The 12998-nt window shown below is 40.1% G+C and overlaps 1 protein-coding gene across 6 annotated transcripts in view; it reads left to right on the top strand.

Moving 5' to 3' along the window:
* The window catches only part of PTPRG (protein tyrosine phosphatase receptor type G), a 735254-nt gene that overhangs the window by 436230 nt on the left and 286026 nt on the right, over positions 1 to 12998 (top strand). For all 6 annotated transcript variants that reach the window (XM_024244436.3, XM_024244435.3, XM_063722016.1 and 3 more), the window contains one exon: positions 5614 to 5762. In XM_024244436.3, the coding sequence (XP_024100204.1) occupies positions 5614 to 5762 (149 nt within the window). The remainder of the gene's footprint in view (positions 1 to 5613; positions 5763 to 12998) is intronic.

Genomic DNA, 12998 nt, shown 5'->3' with positions numbered 1-12998 from the left:
CACCTTTTTCCGCAAGTGATTACTCAGTAAATATTTGTTGAGTGTTTGAAAAACATAAATGTCAATGTCTACAGGAAAATTAGTGGAAGGCTGGAACTAGAGCCAATGCATTCTGACTTTCAGACAAGAGTGTTTCCCTTTTACCACGAGCCCCAGGGCAACCCTGTGATGTCACAAGTATTGTGGAAAGTGGTCTGGGGATCCCATCATTAGGGTCCAATAATGGTAGGCTTTTTTTTCTACCTTATAGTCTTGGCAACGGTGCATCAGGGTAGGAGGATATGATAGTAAGCTGCTAGTTTTCCTCTCATCCATTTTTCTTTACTTTTTAGCACCTGCTGCTGTTTACTCAGATTTTGGTGTGAACATTTGCTTTAGCCTGTGTTATACACACGTTGAATTTAATTTATAAACAGTTGGGGGATGTCCTGCAAAGAATGCTATGAATGCCAGGTACTTGGTCAACCCTTCCAGTTCAGGAGAAAACTAATTCCTTATTTAAGATGTGACCTGACCCACGCTTTGCCCTGGCCCTTTGCATGGCCTGGAGCGTCTTTACATCATGGGAAGCCCCAGACATAGGGAGAATCTGGTGAAATCTGTGGATCCTTCCTAGGATAATAACCTTCCTAAAGGTTGCATAACACCAGTGCTATTCTATGATGTGTATGAATTGCTGCCGTGAGCATTCTTCGTATATCAGCCCTTGTGAACCCCTTAACAAACCTGTGAAGTAGCTGCTATCTTATTCCAATTTTACAGAATAGGAACGAAGGCACCAAGAAGTGCATTAACTTTCTCGTAAGTGGACAGTGGCAGAACTAGGATTCAAGTTTGGACTTACTGGCTACAGAGTACAGCTCCTAAGCTCCATGTGTGCACTGTGCTCAGAAATTTACTTACTATATCAAGAAGATACAGACCTCCAGAGCCCATAGGTAGCCACGGCTATGGACTTTTGGCCTCTAGGTTAAGAAACCCTGAATTTGAAGCTTCCAGCTTCTTCTACTATCTCCATCATTCTGCTTTGATTTCATCAAAATCTACATTAATCACAATCAGGATAGTTCTAGAAACTTCATTCACCACGTAGACCTTTCCTGTCTTTCCTCTTAGCCCATCTGTCCTAGTTAGTTCAGGCTGCTGTAACAAAATAACATAAACTGGTGGCCTAAACAGTAAACATTTCTCAGAGTTCTGGAGGCTGGAGGTCCAAGATTAAGGCACCAGCAGATTCAGTGTCTGGTGAGGGCCTGCTTTCTGATTCATAGATGATACCTTCTCACATTCCATGGTAGAAGGGAAGGCAGCTGGCTGGAGGCCTCTTTTTTTTCCTTTCTTTTTTTTTTTTTTTTTTTTTTTTTGATGATATCCCATTCTGTCACCTAGGCTGGAGTGCAGTGGCATTATCTTGGTCGCCGCAGCCTCCACCTCCTGGGCTCAAGTGATTTTCCTGCCTCAGCCTGCCAAGTAGCTGGGATTACAGGTGCCCGCCACCACACCCGGCTAACCTTTTGTACTTTTAGTAGAGACGGGATTTCACCATGTTGGCCAGGCTGGTCTCAAACTCCTGGCCTCAGGTAATCCGCCCCCATCAGCCTCCCAAAGCGCTGGGGTTACAAGCGTGAGCCACTGTGCCTGGCCTGGGGATCTCTTTTTTAAGTGCACTAATCCCATTCACGAGGGTTCCACCCTCATGGCCTAATCACCTCCCAAAGGCCCTGACGCATCATTCCATTACATGGGGGATTGGGGTTTCAATTTGTGAGTTTCCAGGGACAAAAACATTCAGTCTGTAACACCATTCATTGTTCTTCTGTCTTTAGCTGTTAGCTTGGCACCTTCCAGTTTGTGCCTTATCCAGATTCAACTTTTCCTGCTGTTGTTTTAATTTTTAGATTAAATTTTATTTGTATTTATTATTTTTGTAGTACCGTTTTCTTCTAATTTACTTATTTCATTTTGATTAAATGAATTGATTTTAAAAGAAAACTCTTTATCAACACCATTATTGGAAAAACAAGTTCTGTTTGACTGGTAGAGACTGACTGCTAGAAATATGTCCATAATCTACAAAAATAAATCAACCTTGCTCATGTTATTAAATTTTAGGGTTATGCTTAATCTTGAGTAAAAGTGAGAAAGGAATGAGTATCAGGGAACTATGTGGGTTATATTAGCACCCAACTATGATTTTCTTTTCTTTGATATGATCAAAAAGATAGAAATAATTCAGAAAAGGCAGTATCTTTTTTATTCTGTGTTTTAGTGAACTAAAAGCATCTACTCAATACTTAAGATCTCCCCCCAGGCCCAGGCTGGGCACAGTGACTCACACCTGTGTAATCTCGGCACTTTGGGAGGCCAAGGTGGGCGAATCTCTTGAGGTCAGGAGTTCGAGACCAACCTGGCTAACATGGTGAAACCCTGTCTCTACTAAAAATACAAAAATTATTTGAGCGTGGCTACTCAGGACACTGAGGCAGGAGAATCACTTGAACCTGGGAGGCTGAGGTTGCAGTGAGTGGTGATCACATCATTGTGCTCTAGCCTGGGCAAGAGAGCAAGACTCTGTCTCTTATTGCTGTTTCTGCCTGTGTATTCTTACCCAGGGCAAACCTGGGTGCCAAATTACAGAGAACTTAGAATGTAGAAAGAATGGTGCAGACCTAGGCAACAGAAAAGAGGAAGACATGTGGGAAGAGACATCCAGAGAGAGAAGCATCCAGAGAAAAAGGAGACCAGTGTCACATCCTTTTTGGCATGCAAATGTTTACATATTGCTTTAGGTTTTGAACATTTTCTTGAGAAGCCTTCTCACTTCCCTGCTCTTCAGAACCGACAGAGTTAGATGCCATCTCAAAAAAAGTAAAATAAAAGATCTCCTCTCAAATAGTATTTGAGCCACCCCTGCTCTTCCTATTGTCCTTGCCTAATGACACTTGTTATTGTGTGACAAAGACAGTATTGCTTTAAAGTATAACTTTCTCTGAAAACAGAGAGTTACACCTGTGTGGCCAGTCTTCCGTGCTGTCCAGGAGCTCCAGCCTTGATTCTAGAAATGAGTTTGAAAATATAACCACCACTGAATATGTGTTTGCTGGCTTCCTGGCCGTGGATCATCTGCTTTCCCAGTGTGATTTTTCTCCAGGTGTCAAAATAGCCCAGCCAGGTAGGCACTGCAGTAATTGTCACCATTTGAACAGTGGTAGAAACTGAGGCACAGAGAAATTGGGTAATCTTCCGGAGGTCACACTACTGTAAAGTGGCAGGATGGAATTCCAACATGTCTTGAGCTCATATGCATGACATCTTGTGCCCTGCAGTGACTACCTTCGGTACATTCTGTTTCAAACAGTTCAGTGTTATCACTGGTCATCAGAAAATGTGCTAGCTGGGAAAGTTCTCTCATTTCAGTTTCGTGTGTAAACAAAAATATAAGACATTTTTGGAAGGGGTGGGTGGACATGTAACATGCTGTGTGCTCTGGTGAGAAACACTGTAAAATGAAAAATGAGATTAATGTTTCAGATTGCACAGTTCCCTAATTATGCTTTTAATTATTCATATAAAACAAGTAAAATGACCCCTGACAGAGACATAAATGATTTAGGTAAAATCAAATATTTATAAGATGCTGCTGATTCCCTGAGTGTATTGTAACAGATGCAATCATAATGTTTTGCCTTCGTCCTCTGGATGCAAAATGTTATGTATGGAACTTATAACTGGCTGAGAAGAATCAACAGTGTTTGAAACACTACTGAGCTAATGCCTAGATGTTTTGACATCAGAACGAAAGGTATGTGGTTGGTATAATATAATATTTTAGAAGATATTTTATAATATCTGTATATATAGATACATTTTATATAAGATTTTAGATATTATCTTCTAAGATATTATATTTTAGGGGTCACACAATGATAAGTTTCTCATTTTTACATTTTTAAATGATTTGAAAATGAAAAGTCGGTAATATTTCATGACACATTGAAAATTTTGTCAAATTTAAATATCAGTGTGGCTAAATAAAAGTTTATTGGATCATAGCCTTACCCATTCATTTAAGTATTATCTTTGGCTGCTTCTGTGCTATAAAGACAAGATTGAGTAGTTACACTAGAGACCAATTGGCCTGCAAAGCCTAAAATATTTACCAACTGGCCCTTTACAGGAAAAGTTTATGACCCCTGTTCTAAAACATGCCCAACACAGAGTGAAGGTGGCACAGTGCTGTAGCATGTTTAATTGGCACAAGAAACACTTGCTTTTACTTCATTTTATCCTTTAATTTGCTGTTCTACTAATTGAGCATTCCTTGTATATTTTTTCAGAAGTTGGAGAAAAACTGCCTTTTGAATGCAATAAAAAGGGATTTCTATGAGAGGGTTCCTTCACTTGCTTTTAATGCTTCCTTTATATAGAGAAGTACTGAAACTAATTGCAGTATTCTAGAAATGGGTCATTAGCCTAGTCCCTATCTTTTATGGAGACCTAATTTTCATGCAGGATTTCTCGCTAAAGCTCTAACTAGGATCTCTTTAGGAAGAGGAGACAATGAGGATAAGTACTTTCCCATGGCTTACACAAGCTTGGCTTTTGATCACAAACCATTCGGTATATTGTTTGGCACCTTACATGTATTTAGCTGCCAATAAGTATTTATTGAATGAATGAATGAATGAATGAATGAGTCCACTTCTAGAGAAACAAAAAAAGGGAATATATCTCTTGAACAGAATTTGTTTTTTATGCATTTAGACATCATATTCCTTTTGGAAAAATATTTTTTGTCAGTATAAATCCAAGTTATTCTCAATTTCTGCTTCCTGTATTTCAAGAAAGAGCAGTATATTTTTGAAATTTAGGGTTGGAATTTAATTGAGGTTACCTATGTTGCGGATGCTTTCAGGTGTTCTTTGGATGGGTTAAGGGAAAATATTTTTTGCTTGAAACTAAAAGAAACAGTCAAGAAAACTAGTTAGCTGCCAGTATTTGAGTGACTTCAAGAGTAGATTTTTGCATTACACTTTCCTGGGTACTGTTACTAAATACAGACTCCCAACTGTCTTCCCACTTACTGTTGCCTTAATATTGGAAGCACCCACAAATTTTTATTTCCTGATATCTTGCCTACATTTTCTGACCAAAGAAACATGCCTATTGCATCTGGCTGATAATATATATTTCCTCTCTTGTTCCAGACCTTGAATCTTGGGGTAGCCCCATGAATCAGTGCTTAAAAAGAAAAATCTTGCTCTCTAGATGATTTTGACCATCAAGCAGTTTTAGGAGACTTTTTTTAGGAGATTCAGAGCGACTTTTTCTGTCATTGTTTCCATTTTTTAAAAAAATCTGTAAATGGATAAGTAATTCTGAGATCATTCTCTGGAAAGTATCATGATTTAGGGCCAACTGGTGCTCTGAGAGCATTCTGCAGCTAGAATGAACTAATTTATTCAGGCAGGTGTGTTCAACGTATTTTTTCACAGATACATGAGGACATAATTCATATCATGGTAATGGTGAACTTTATTAGAAGTAACAGAAAAACTCCATTTGGTTTTGAAACTCACTTTGTTTTCCTCTCTTCTCATTCATTTCACACAGTCGCCATCCTTCTGAAAGACGACTATTTTGTCAGTGGAGCTGGTCTACCTGGCAGATTCAAAGCTGAGAAGGTGGAATTTCACTGGGGCCACAGCAATGGCTCAGCGGGCTCTGAACACAGCATCAATGGCAGGAGGTTTCCTGTTGAGGTGAGAGAAAGTCAAGATCTCAACGTGTAGCTGTGCTTCGGTCTTTATGTTACTCAGATGCTATGCCCTTACCCTCAGTCATTTTGCAAATGACACCTGTACAGTACCTAACTTCCTCTCTCTGGAAACCCTTTTTCCATAGTATGGCAGGTGGGTATCCATCCTTGTTTCTCACCTTTGTTTAACTGGAGAAACACAGAAGCCACAGGCATCATGGTTTGAGTAGACTCACTACTGGTTGATGACGTTCATCGTGTGTTTCATTTGACACAGTTTCTTTTCACTGTCTGTTCCCATTTTTGAAAGGTGACATTTTGTACGAAACTGGGTTGCCTTCATTTTCACCCTTAAGAAAATAGAAAAGTTGGCAACATGAAGAGGAGTCTCTCTCAGAACCTTCTCTTGATAGCAAAGTTTAAAGTTTTTTTTTTGCCCCCACTGGCTGTTGAAAAAGAGGCTGTGGTGGTATGAGTCACTGTTAATTTTGTTAGGATTGATGGTGATATTTTGCTTCTGCTGTGTCAGTCTTCTCAGTGATCCATCCTGCTGGACAGAAGAAGGGTGTGGGTGCACTAGGTCAGATGCTGCTGTGTATTTGCTTAGAGCCAGGGTGAGGGAGGGATCATGTCTCCAACTCCTTTATTAATGTTGGGGAGGGACAGCACATCTCTTCCAGTGCCAACCTTGTATATTTCCTTTAACCATGATTGTTGTGTGAATATTCTTTTGTTGTGATGAACATGTTTGTTTCTTGGTAGGTCCCCCATGTGGTAAGCCTTAGAAGTGTGTGGAAGAACAAAATGGATGTGGTTCTGAAACCTGCCCAATAGTCCTATAGACAGTTGTTTTGGATAAACATAGAAATTGACCCTTCTGCTGTTAAAACTTCACACTTATATTTGCTTTATTTGAGTTCCTTCCTCAGGAAAGGACCTTCAGGCCTCTCAAGAAAGTATCAAAGGACTGCTGAAGTTCACTAGACCATTGCACCAAATGCCTCCTTGCCCCTCCTTAGTTCTTGTTTTCTTACACATTGTTACGTTTCTTCCCTGCTATATAACTCTCTAGTTTTAGTCAGTCGGGGAGCTGGATTTGAGACTGAGCTCCCATCTCCTCTCTCGACTGCAGCACCCGATTAAAGCCTTCCTTGGTGATGCTTGTCATCTCAGTGATTGGCTTTCTGTGCAGTGAGCAGCCAGACCTAGACTGAACCCCTGGTGTTTCAGTAACAGTTCCAGCCTATGGCTGTACTCAAACATGGAGTGACTTTTCACTGGTAACATATGTTAATCAAAGGAGCTGCATGGCCAAGAAAGGTTTTCAACTGTTAGAATTTCATGGCTTCTAAGTCTTGTCCCGCTTTGATAATCTGATGAATTCTTGAGACCCCCTTCACAAAGAAGACACATGCATCTATCTACACATAGATTTACATGTAACTTATAGGGTTTCATCATTCTCCCTACCTCCTCAGGCCTATTTTTGAACCCTCTAAGTATCCTGGAAGCTCTGATGAAGAATCTCTACACAATATGAAAGTAATGTTTATTTTTCTATAGATGCTTATATGGCCATGTAGATTTGTTTCTTATCCACTGTTCCTGGAGAAACCAGAGATAACTACTCTGAGAAAATGCTTCATGTTTTTTCTTGTTTAGCTGACAAATTCTCAGTATCAGAATTCTTCCTGCATTAGGACTCCTCTATCTGTGGGACTTCCTATCCTAGTCACAATAACGATATCTTTCATGAGTTGGGTTTCTACTTAATGGGTTCTCTTCCACCCTTAAAATGGAATGAATCATTTCTTAGAAGTCTTAGCTTTATTTCCACTTGGAAAACTTTATTCCTAGAAGCAAAATTACATCATGTTCTTAAGTGTAGGATTTTCCTTCTGGTCTTGCTGACAGGTTCCCATTGGCAATATGAGTTGAAGGGGTAGCTTTGTGTCCAGCCAGCCTTGCTCTGAAGCCTCTTTGTCTTAGAATTGGGTTGCCATTTGTTCGTTTAATGTTGTTTTGGACAAAAGACCTGTCCTGAAAGCTTAAAAACTTAATCAGATGGCTACCATGGAAAAGAAGACCTCTAGAGCTAGGAACTGGGAAACTTGCCTCTGTGTAATTACATTTCCTCATGCCAAAAATGGCCAGTTTCCTCTTTACAATTGATTCTGGGAATAATGTATCAAAGACATTAATAGCCTTTTTTTTTTGAGATGGAGTCTCACTCTGTTGCCCAGGCTGGAATGTAGTGGCACATGATCTCAGCTCACTGCAATCTCCGCCTCCTGGGTTCAAGCAATTCTCCTGCCCCAGCTTCCCAAGAAGCTGGGATTACAGGTGTGTGCCACCATGCCTGGCTAATTTTTGTGTTTTTAATAGAGACGATGTTTCACCATGTTCGCCAGGCTGGTCTTGAATTCCTGACTTCAAATGATCCACCTTTCTCGCCTCCCAAAGTGTTGGGATTACAGGCGTGAGCCACCACACCTGGCCAGAGATTAATATTCTTTTGAAACCTATGACTTTTGGTGAATATTTCAGTTTTACATTTCTCAGAGGGAGCCATTGAATTCAGAAGCTAATTAGAAATGGCAGCCACCATGCCCAGGCTTATTGTTTGACCAGGTTGTTTAGATGTTTTTCTTTTAAGTAATGTCACATGGTAAGGCTGCCTATATCAATTGGGTTCCTCATTGAAGTCCATCTGATTCATAGCTTGATTTCTAAAAATGTGATAACCATATTCATGGTATATTTGGAGGAACTTGAATTTCGGAGATTAAGTAACTGCATTAAATTTAACTTTAAAATATGCACAAGAAAGTTGCTTGCTTTTGCTCGAGGTGTGTCTGTGATATTTTATGTTAAGTTGCTTTGTTTGAGCTCTTCATTAATACCCATCTCCCCCTACGATTTTTATACTATTTGAGCATCTTACGCTTGGTTTATTTCTTTTCATATAACTACATTGTTTTCCATATAACTACATTGTTTTCATTCTAAAAAACTAGAATGAAAGTAAGAAAATTTAATTTATCATGGAGCAATTTATCAGCATTGGGGGCATTAATTATTTGACTTGCATGCAGTATGTATGAGGGCTACAGAAGAATCATTGTTGAAGATTGTACTAGGATTGGTAGAATATAGCTATGGTTCTGAGCTGGGGACAGCATCTCCCCCCTGTACCCTGGTACATTAGGTAATGTCTGGAGACATTTCTCGTTATTGCCATTGTTAGAAGTGTTATGGTATTACTTTCTAGTTGGTAGAGGCCAGGGATACTGCTATACATCCCAGTGTAAAGGACAGCCCCCACTAAAAGGAATCATCCAGCCGCAAAATGTCACCAGTGTCACTGTGGTGAGATTCTGGAGTGGAGAAATCAGTGTGTTTAGTGGAATTAAGCATTTCTTTATCTAAGTAGCATCATTTAAAATACATTGAATAAAGAGGACTTGTTTCTTGGGAAGTCATTCCATCCTCTTTGGTTTTTAGAGAGTAAATGTACCTTGCCTTATGTGTAACAGCATTGCTGTTCCTGGTTTCTTTAGTATCTACTTGAGATGCAGTCACGACCTTGGGAATTTTAACAGCTCCCTCTGTGCTGTGGCTCTGCCGGCTGAATTTTAAACATATGCCCCACAAGAAGCTGGATCTGCTCCCTGAGGGTAAATGGCAGCAAACTCAACTTTGTAGGTTTTGTTGCTTCCCAGGAATTCTTTGAGGTCATCTGAGACAACTTTGTAGGCATCCAGAAATTAAAATTTTCCTGGCTGGAATCCTAGACTCACTCTTGTAGTTCCTACACTTAAAAACATCCAGTCTAATAGTTAACAAAGAAAGCCCTTCTACAAACAAAACAACAAAACAAGATGAAAGCTCTTCAATAACCAGTGTTCTTTACAGCTCAGTTAAAGTTAGAAAAGAAAGTTGAAGTCAGATTACAATGCCATGCTTGGAGACTGAACCCAATTTGGATCCTCAGATGCCCTCACCTCCTGTTACTGAGCTTTATTCCTTGCCTAGCAGCACATTTTTCTTGAGTATCTTCTGTTGTAGGTGTGCTGGTACACAAAGATAAGTCAGAAAGTCATAGTTCCTGCCTTCAAGGTATTTACACTCCAGTGGTGACACAGAAATTAAACATTAGTCATGTAAATATATGTGTAATTTCATTTGTGTTATAGTCTCTGAAGTAGAGGGACATTTTGATAGGGGGTGGAAGCTTTCAGTGGAGACATGGATACTTATTAGATGGAAAAGATGAGTTGGAGCTTCCTAGTAGAATAAGGATATGTAAAATCCCTGAGGCAGGTGGTATTTGTTAAGTTTAAGGAATAAAGAGGCCAGTAGAGATTTTGGTAGGCAAGATAATGTCTCTTCTTCCAAATGTCTGCTGTAAATACGTTACTTTATGTGGTACAACAGACTTTGCAGATGTGATTAAGTGTCCTTAAAGTAAACAAACTCGGAATATTCCAGTCATTAAAACAGGATGACCTGTTCCAGTTCTTCTCTGGCTACTCAGCTTTCTGTTGTCTGTCCAGCCATAGTTATCTATGACAGCTTCTGTCGTATCCTAAACTTTTTTCCTATTCCACACTCATTCCTGTTCTGTGGTTGGTAACTTAAATAAAGGTTCGTATAACACTAATAGAAATTGAATCATGCTGTATTTCCACGAATAACCAAAGTTTCAGTTAATACAAAGAGAAACCTCCAGATAAAACCTTTGAGAACTCCATTAAAGTGGAGGGTTCATTGCATGCTTGTTGTTTGAGGTAATTAAAATCTTATTTATGACAATAAAAGATCACGGGAGTTGTTGATTCAGACTTACTGGTGCTTTATGAGTTGAAGTCTTCAATAAGCTTAAATGATCCAAATTGATTGTATGTGCCCCTTCTGGTAAAAGTCACAGCTGGTTCATTTCAGCTCTGTTCAGAGCATTTTAGTGAATGAATAGAAGCAACAGCATTTTCCCTAATGTATACCATGTACACGTTACCATATGGTACAGGTCTGCAATCCGTTGTCTGAAACTCTTGAGGCCAGATGTTTTAGAATTCAGAATCTTTCTTAGAAAGGTATTATAGCTCAGCAGTCCCTTTGTGGAAGACAGTTTTTCCATGGACTGGTCACGGTTGGGGGTTCAGAATGAAACCGTTCCACCTCAGATCATCAGGCATTAGTTGGATTCTCAAAAGGAGCATGCAGCCTAGATCCCTTGCACGGGCAGTTCACAGTAGGGTTTGTGCTCCTATGAGAATCTACTGCCGCTGATTTGACAGGAGGCGGAGCTCAGGCGGTAATGCTTCTTGCGCACCACTCACCTTCTGCTGCGCGGCCCGGATCCTAACAGGCCACGGACTAGTACTGGCCCTGTTGGAGCCCATGTGCTATGTATATTTCAGAAGGCAACCAGTAAGGTCTGGAACTACACCCTTAAATTCATTAATATTCCTATAACAAGCAAATGAACAGCCATGCTAAGTGGAAATATCAGTACTCTACATAGCTTCACATTTCTTCATATCTGGTTTTACCACCAAATTAGTTTTTGTACCAAATTCATAAATAACAAGAACAAAACACCTTTTGGTCTTGAAAAAGTATCCAGGGCCATTGTATGGGTCTCATGCCTATTGAGTGACTTCAATGGCTTATGTCTAAAGAGCACTACTGGGTAGTTACGACCATGACACAAGCAGGTTAAATCATGTGTCTCCCTGTGGGGTGGATGTGTCCTGGTACTTCTCTCTTCCTCCTCCCGTCTTTGTCTTCATATCGTGCAGCATTCTTAGGCAAAGTTCAGCATTGTCCAACCAGAAGTTGCTAGTTTTAGGCTGATCTTGTTCTATGATCGATTCTCATTTGAACATTCTGTTTGGGCCTGCAATTGTCTTCAATATCCATGTCTTCAGTATGTTACCTTGACCGCCTACTGCACTCTCTCCTGTCTGCTCAAATCCTGCCTTCCTCCTGAGAGCCTTCCTAATGATTTGCCATCCATTTTATGAAGTTGATCGGGGTTCTTCCCTGGAATACGTCTGTCATGTTTTGGTTGGACAGTTGTCTTGTAATGACCCCTAGGTTATGGCTCAGGTAAGAGAATGCGTTCCTTGTCTCTGGTAAGCACGTCCAGTTGTGTCACACACAAAGGCCTTGCACAGTGCCACCCTCTCCACACTGATGCAGGCACTCAGGTTCCTGCCTTACTTAGATGTGGACCAGCCTGTCTAGGGTTTGAGGCCCACATGGATCCTGAGCTTCAGCAGCATGATACGCTAAAGCCTAGACTACATGTCAGGTTGGTTAGCACCCCTTAAATAATCCCTCCTTCACTGCTGGAATCAGTTTATGTATGCATATTTGTATGTATGTATGAATGACAAGGTCTTACTGTGTCACCCAGGCTGGAGAGCGGTGGTGTGATCACAGCTCACTGCAGCCTCAACTTCCTGGGCTCAAGCGGTTCTCTTGCCTCAGCCTCCCGAGTAGCTGGGGCTACAACCACACACCACCATGCCCAGCTAATGGTTTTTATTTTTTGTAGAGACAAGGTCTTGCTATGTTGCCCACGCTGTTCTTGAACTCCTGATCTCTAGCAATCCTCCCTCTTCACCCTCCCAAAGCCTGGAATTTCAGGTGTGAGCCACCATGCCTGGCCTGGAAATAAGTGTGATGGATGAAATACTTTCTTGAAGATTTATTTGTACATTGGCATATTAAGGGCTTTGACGAGTCCTCCACTGAAGAATCTGTTTACCTTTGTTTAACACAGTGTTTCCCCGAACTTATATGACCTCTGTCCTTCTCTTTTTTTGTGTGTGTGTAAGTTCATAATATCGCTGTTTTGGAAATGTAAGTTTATTCTTTTCTCCTCTCAACCTTTAATCCATATTCCTTTTAAGAAATGGGGTCCTGTTCAAATAAATTGTTGTTTTGGTTTCTTTTTTTTTTCTATTTTGTTTTGGAGATGAAGTTTTGCTGTGTTGCCCAGGCTGGTAGTGCTGGCTACTCAGCAGCATCTCATGAGCCCAGGAGTTTAAGGCCAGCCTGGGCAACGTAATGAGACTCTATCTCAAATAAAATAAAATAAAATAAAATGAAATAAAATAAAATAAAATAAAATAAAATAAAATAAAATAAAATGATAAAATAAGATAAAATAAGATAAAATAAGATAAAATAAAATAAAATAAAATAAAATAAAATAATAAAATACTAT

Source organism: Pongo abelii, chromosome 2 (genome assembly GCF_028885655.2).
Source record: "Pongo abelii isolate AG06213 chromosome 2, NHGRI_mPonAbe1-v2.0_pri, whole genome shotgun sequence".
Lineage (NCBI taxonomy): Eukaryota > Metazoa > Chordata > Mammalia > Primates > Hominidae > Pongo > Pongo abelii.
Note: the sequence above shows the minus strand (reverse complement) of the source record. Positions and strands in the feature narration are given on the sequence as shown.